This window comes from Medicago sativa, chromosome 3 (genome assembly GCF_051527215.1).
Source record: "Medicago sativa cultivar Bolivia chromosome 3, Bolivia_mono, whole genome shotgun sequence".
Lineage (NCBI taxonomy): Eukaryota > Viridiplantae > Streptophyta > Magnoliopsida > Fabales > Fabaceae > Medicago > Medicago sativa.
The window spans coordinates 16661676-16669206 of record NC_140751.1 but is presented as its reverse complement, the minus strand read 5'-3'; the positions used below and the strand labels follow the sequence as shown (position 1 = coordinate 16669206).

General features: G+C 31.4%; 1 protein-coding gene across 1 annotated transcript; it reads left to right on the top strand.

Annotated features, from left to right (window-relative positions):
* The first annotated feature begins 470 nt into the window (after positions 1–470).
* Positions 471–3927, top strand: LOC146936155 (F-box/LRR-repeat protein At3g26922-like). Its single transcript, XM_085751141.1, has 4 exons — positions 471–1459; positions 1565–1725; positions 2603–2667; positions 3663–3927. Exons 1-3 carry the CDS (start codon positions 473–475, stop codon positions 2619–2621), a joined length of 1167 nt encoding a protein of 388 aa, XP_085607267.1. The 5' UTR covers positions 471–472; the 3' UTR covers positions 2622–2667; positions 3663–3927.
* The last annotated feature ends 3604 nt before the right edge of the window (positions 3928–7531 follow it).

Sequence of the window (7531 nt, the reverse complement as noted above, 5' to 3'; positions counted from 1 at the left end):
AAAAATCAAATATATCCTAAACACAGCAAGTATTCTCATATTTTTTAATGATAAAAGTTAAAGATTAGTTGAGTTTGGGTTAACTTAATAACCATATATGTTTTAAAGATTGTCGTAAAAAATAGTAATAAAGGAGGGGCATGTAAAGCAATTTAATTTATGGAAAAAACTATCCTTCCAACCAACAAAAGTTGAACAAGGCCCAAGCCCACTAAAAGTATTATAAATCAATCAAAATTCAATTGCGCAAACACATTTGTCTATTCTCACTTCCTCCCTCAACTAATCAATCGATCGAGACGATTCTTTTCCTAGAAGTCACTCGTTAGGCTTTATAGCGTGCAAGGTATCCATCCATCCAACTTGGCCTCCCATCATCTTTCTTTTTATATAGTTTTTATTTTTCAATTTCGTCTCTTTAATTTTATTAATTTTATTTTCTTGTACAATTCATATTTTTTGTCAGACAACAATGGCCGAGACACGAAGGCAAAGTAAGAGGCAACGTAGGGACGACATCCAAATTCAGGACAGAATCAGTGAATTGACCGACTGTCTTCTTGTTCACATACTCTCCTTTTTGAATGCTAAAGAGGCAGTTCAAACTTGCATTTTATCCAAAAGATGGATCAATCTCTGGAAGACTCTTTCCACTCTTACGTTAAGTGTTGATCAATTTAGTACCGACGAAAGTTTTGAACAGTTTCTATCTATGTTGTTGTCTCTTCGCGATCACTCTACCGATATCCATTCTCTTGTTTTGCACGAAATGATCGATCATAATCTATACCAAAAGATTATCGAATACGCCTTTTCACACAACATCCAACACTTACAAATCCATTACACCCATATTAATCTTCTTCCGTCCAGTTTCTTTTCATCTCACACTTTAACCTCTCTTAGTCTTACTGGTAACGATCTAACGGTTCCCTATGGTTGGAATCAAATATTTCCATGTTCTCATTCTCAATCTTTCAATTTTCCAGCATTAACCACTCTCTCTCTAAAGCACATTTCCTTTTGTTGTAACGATGATGGTTCTGTCGTCGACCCCTTTTCCACATTTAACATGTTGAATACTTTGACCATTGAACGCTGTGTACTTAGGGGTAATGCACAAAACCTTCGCATTTCATGTACCAAGCTTGTCAATTTAACTATACATATGTATCCTCGTATGTCTGGTTGCTATTCTACCATCACCAAACCCGATTTCAAAATCTTTTTCGGACTCGAGTTATGTGCTCCAATACTTCATTCCTTTGTTTTTAACGGTGCTGATTATATTCCAAAATTTGTTGGGAGCAAGACCAAGACCGTTCTCTCTTCTATCAAACATCTAAATATTCATCTACGGTATTGCACTTGTTTCGAGGAGAACCCGAAAAATCTATTCAACTTGCTGGTTGAGCTTGCTAATATTGAATCTTTGACCGTCACTTATTGCGTTCTTAAGGTACTTTATACTCAATGCTACTTTTTTTTTATTGTAATTTTAAATTTTATCAAGAATATGACTTGTTGCAACTCTGATCCTAATACTTCCTGCCTGATTGCTTAGGTTCTTTCCCGCTTTCATAGTTTATTTGAGGTTGAGTTCCCTTCCATGCGTAACTTGAAGTCGTTGAATATAGAAGCGCTCCGATCTTCATGGATAATTACTGAAATGGTGGACTTTTTGCGTCAAAACTCACCCTCGGCAAAGTTTTGCTTCATCGAAAGGTGAAACTTTTTAAAGATAGATATAGATTGTCTTGGTTTCATAATTTCATTTTTCTAACCCTTCTCTGTTTTTGTTTCTTTTTTATACCCTCTCAAATAGGGTTTTCTTTTTCACTCTCAAAATCGTAAAATGGGAGTATATTTGGATACCCCTTTGAAAAAGATTGTGTTTTTTGATAATGGGTGTGTTTGTTTTTTGCATGTGTTTGTTTTAGTTTTGTTGTTGGAATGTTAACCGTCATTTTGTGGTTGTTTGTGAAAGGGTTTGAGATGATACATGCAAATGTGGGTGTTTTGTTTTCCTGTTACCTTTGCAATCTGATTTTGTTTTTGAGTTAGGTGAATGAGTGTTGTTGATTCTGTGTTTTCATGTGCCATTTTTGTTGATCTTGATAACATTGTTGAACTTGTTAAACATGTTATAAGCTATTTTTATAAGTTCTGTCATGTTCCGAACACTTCGACAAGGGCTTATATAAATTCAAATAAGTTGTAAATTGTAAATAAGCTCTTTCAAACACTCACTTAATAATATTTATGTGTGGCTTATTTATCAATTCAAGTAGTAAAATTAGTTTAGTATACTCGTATGAGACGTGAGGCCTAAGTCACATCTGGTAGTATGAGATGCTTGGACCTTGGTGTAGTATTTAAGTTGAATTGTACTATTGTGGAAAATGGAATTCTCAAGGCCGTGTGAAAACTGTGATGATTGATATTCATATGAAAAATTAGTATACTCGTTATGCTTTTGACACTACGCAACTATTAAAGTAGATATTTGCAATGATTCAACAAATGTGATTGCTTGACCGTGTAAGAAATCTTTTACACGTTCGCGGCATATTGAAAAATTGAGTTGTTTTTGAAATTGCAGGAGCATGGGAGTTTGTTAAACAAGGCGTTAAGTCTAGGGAGCTTGCAATCATATCCAAAGAAGCGGTATATGCATTACTCTTTTAAACTTAGTTAGTTACCTCACTATAATTTTGGTGGCAGATTTTATGCTTTACTCATTTAGACTAGTTTACATTTCTACTTAATCATCATATCATTAATCTTATAAGTGATTTATTTTTTGTGGAATTAAAAAGATGAAACTATTAATATTTATGCCTCCAGAAGCAATGACGTTACTTGAATTGTTGTTAGTCTAGATGAAATAATAAGCATGAAGCAAGAGGACATTTAATCCTGCACCTGATATCTTAGGTCTAAAGAACACCTACTACATGTTACTAAGTATTTTTCAAGCCAAATACCTTATCAGAAGAATACAATGATATTATAGCCAAGAAAATCAAGGGTTAATTATGTTTCTAGTCCCTATAAAATAGCGACCTTGTAAGTTTAGTCCCTACTTAATTTTAATAGCATTTTTAGTCCCTATAAAAAAAAATTACTTATAATTTTAGTCCCTGCTAAAACAAAGTTTGATTAATTATCCTTAAACTCTTAAATTTTTGAACGATTTTTTTGAGACAAGATTAAAACACTATGAAAGGTTCGTTTACTAAAATTTAGAATTTTATGACATGAAATGAATTAAATATGAATTTTTTAAAACGACAAAAGTTAAAGATAAAAAGTAATAAAATCTGGATGTAGAAATCAAATTTTGCGATAAGTTTTTGCGGACGAACTTTTAGTAATGTTCTAAACATGTCTGCAAAAAATTGTTCAAAAATTTAAGAGTTTAAGCATAAATTAAACAAATTTGAATTGAGTAGGGACTAATACTCAGTGCAGAAAAACAAAATTAGGGACTAAAAATGCTATTAAAATTAAGTAGGGACTAAACTTACAAGGTCGCTATTTTATAGGGACTAGAAACATAATTAACCCGAAAATCAATTATTGACAATATAACTGTTTTTATTCTTGTTGAATGATTAATCTGAAAATGAATTTTTTATATTTTGGTGTTTCATTTGCAGGCGTTTTATAGTTGTTTTGCTTCAAAGATATTATTCATTTTATTGAAGACCTACTGCATAGGTGATTGCAGGATGTTAATCAAGAGTCGCAGACTATTATAACAAGGAAACACTATTGCTTATTACTACTTGTTAGACTTATTTATGGTGTCATAGATCCATGTAACAGGCCCCCACTTAGAGGGATATGGTTTTGTTGTTGTTTTTTGTACTTGCTAAACTTATTTATTTTCTTGCATTTTACTATATTATTGTTCCTATTATATTTCTGTTCCCCTTACTGTTTCGATAGATAGAATTCTAATCTCGTGTCTAATTCCTTTGCATTTTTCCCTCGTCCCTGTCTGTCTGTTTGACAGAATAGGTGAATTAATTCTAGAAGTGAATTTATTGCTTCTTATTTCCTTTTTAGTGGCATCTGTCCTTAAATTATTGAAGAAATTGTCTGAACGATTAACTTTCTTTTTTCTTGATGATTTATTTGTCTGGTAAACTAAAAATGAACAGCTTGTTTGAGTTCATGCAAGGCCAATAATGTGAATGTGTTGGAAAGGTTAATACAAGATCCTGGAATTAACTTAACAGTGTGTGTTTTCAATTGAAACTAGTTCTATTCAAAGACCTACTGCATAGGTGAACACAGGATGTTCGGTTGCAGAAAAAACATGGTGAAGGATACAAAAGTTTTTCAAAGATTATTGAAATCAAGAGAGTCCTCATAGTTTCGATGCGTCAATACAAGAATACCTTTTCTTATTTCTACTTGATAGATTGCCCTTCGCGGACATCCGATAAATTTGGAACGTTGTTACTTGCTAGGTTGTTGTGGTTTGCTGTACTTGCTAGACATATTTATTTTCTTGAATTTTACTATATTTTTTCCTATTTTATTTCATGTATTTTAATTTCAGGGGATTTATATATCAGAATATTTACGGACGGTTTATGTGTTTGATCCATTTTTTCTTTCTTTAATTTGGAGAGTATGGTGTCGTGTGGATTAGAAGGTCTCATATAGGTTAATGTCAAAATATCATGAAGTTCATTTCAGAATCTAGTAACAAACAATATGGTAAAAGAACATCAGTATGGCAGAGATCAGTATGTTACAACTGGGGGTAGGAATCCACTCTATCTATTTGTTGGAATTAAGTAACAGTCAAGTCATTCAGAGTTTGGTTATGGTACTCATTTAAGTTATGAGTTTGTGGGGTTTTACACCCCTTCAACTGTTGAGTAGCACCAGATTCTCATGACATTGGATTCGAAGCTGTGGACTCGGTCGCATTTCAGTTTTTACCCGATGGGTGATATGTTCGCAAATAACATATTTGGAGCTTTTAATGGAAGAATATTGGAGACCAGAGACAAACCAATTCTAACTATGATGGAAAGGATTAGATGTTACTAGATGGAAGGGTTTGCTGAGAAAAGAGTTAAAGGGGATAAGTACACAAGAAAGATTTTGCGAAAACCTAAGAACTAGATACAGATGTTATTAATTCAAGGTTTTGGAAACAAAAGTGGTCAGGAGGGAATAAATTTTCAGGTGGAACATATTTACAATGGTAACTATGAGAAATTTACCATTGATTTGGGGTTTTTTCTAGATTACCCTCTCTTGTTTAGAGGGTATTTACCCTCTCATAATATCAACCAATCAAAATGTTATATACAATGGCAACATTAAATGTCAAATAAATGAGTAAATTTTTTCTATAAAAAAAAAAAATCAATTTTAGGTAACTTTTAATACTTTTAATTTTTATTTAATTATAGACAAGATTACATTATAGATCCTTTATCTTATTTATTTGTAACACTTTGGTCCTTTATCTTTATTTTTTTCCGTTTAGGTCTTTTATCTCTCATAAAAGCACATATACATCCTTTTTCTCTTTTTTTTATTAAAAAAATACATAATTTTATTTTTTAAAATATATTTTTATTAAAAATGAAAAAAAATCCAGAAATATGATGAAGATGTTCATAATCTCCATCTTCTTTCTTTGAATCTTCATCATCTTCATTGAATCAGAAAAATCAATGAATTAATGTTATGTTCACCTCAAATCTTCTTTTAAACACAAAAATCAAAACCCTATAGAAAAGAGATTTAGTTTCATCACAAAAAAAAAAAATAGTTATATAAATTGTCACACCGTATATTATTATTATTATTATTATTTTCTAACTCAATATTCAAACCCGGCATAAAAATAACCCCAAAATTGAGAGCAGCTTTGCACATCAATTTTGTTGTTTCCAGAACAATCTTAACTTTTGTAAAGCCTAACCCTTCCGCCAGTGACTAAGCCTCCACCATCCGCCTTGCAACATTTGTGAAATTAAGGTTTTGATTTTTGTGTTTAAAAGAAGATTTGAGGTGAATATAACATTAATTCACGATATTTGGAGATATATTTTAGTAGAATTTTTTTTATTTAAAGAAGATGATGAAGATTCAAAAGAAGAAGACGAAGATGATGAACATCTTCATCATATTTCTGGATTTTTTTTTCATTTTCAATAAAAATATATTTTTAAAAATAAAATTATGTATGTTTTAATAAAAAATGAGAAAAAAGATGTATATGTGCTTTTAAGAGAGATAAAGGATCTAAACGGGAAAAAATAAAGATAAATGACCAAATTGTTAAAAAAAATAAGATAAAGGACCCCTAATGTAATCTTGCCTTAATTATATCTAAGTGTTCAATCTTAATTAATTTACACTACAAGACTCGCTTAGAACAATTAAAATTTCACATCAAATTTCTTTCATCTGAATGTCCTTAAATTTATCGGTTACATTCATAAAATTTCTTCTTCCCATTTTGATTGTTCAATTTTGTCGTTCTAAACTGCCGCATTTTTCAATTTTCGTGAGAATCGTCGTCGTTCGTTTGATTCCAAATATCGTGAGAATTACCGTTATTTCCATATCCACGTCAGGTATGATGAGTTGATTTTTCTTTTTGATTTGATTTTTCATGGTTGTGAGGTAGTTAATTATAACAATTGAGTAAGTCATCCGTTATACTTTAAGGATTGCTAGCAGGTGTTGCCGCTGTGATGTTTTGGGAGTTTGCTAGCATTTTTTTCGGTTGCTGCTGAAATGGTTATGTCATAAGGCTTTTGTTCTTTTGTTTGGACTTAAAGGCTTTGGCTGATAGTGAGGCAGGTCTATGCGTGTTAGCAGATTTTATTAGGTTGGCTGCTTAGATAAAAAAAAAAGTCACGATACCTGACGCGGTTCTAGAAACAACTACAATTCTCACTATAATTTGAAACTGTAGCAGTTTGGAACGACAAAATTGAACAATCAAAATGGGAAGAAAACGAAAAAGAAACAAGAATTGATCAATAGGGAAGAATAAAGAAGAAATTTGAATGAAGGAGATGTTTTTTTTTTCTCACGTTCGGGGTTGTGGAATGGAAAAAATTTTATGAATGTAAGTGATGAATTTAAGGACATCCAGATTAAAGAAATTTGATGTAAACTTTTTATTTGTTATAAGTCTTGTAGTGTAAATTAATTAAGATTGAACACCTTAATATAATTAAATAAAAGAGTAAATTACACTCTTCTCCCCTCAAAGATTCTTGAATTACCTCCCCTCCCCTCTTATGTTAAAATATACACTCCGCTCCCCCTTATTCCAAACATATTATAAAACATTTCATTTCCCTCCCTTAAGAGAAGCTTGAATTACATTTGTCTCTCTTCTTATGTTAAAATCTACACTTTACTTCCTCAATATTTTTTTTAATAATCTAGCAAAAAATAAAAATAATCTAACACACTAAAAAAAGTACTGCGGGTCTATTTTAACATAATCAAAATTTGAATACATATTTTTCGCTAT

Excerpts from the sequence above, each read along its gene's own strand:
- LOC146936155 (XM_085751141.1), top strand. The coding sequence starts at position 473 with ATGGCCGAGACACGAAGGCAAAGTAAGAGGCAACGTAGGGACGACATC. Across the intron at positions 1,460-1,564 it reads TCACTTATTGCGTTCTTAAG|GTTCTTTCCCGCTTTCATAG; the intron begins GTACTTTATACT and ends CTGATTGCTTAG.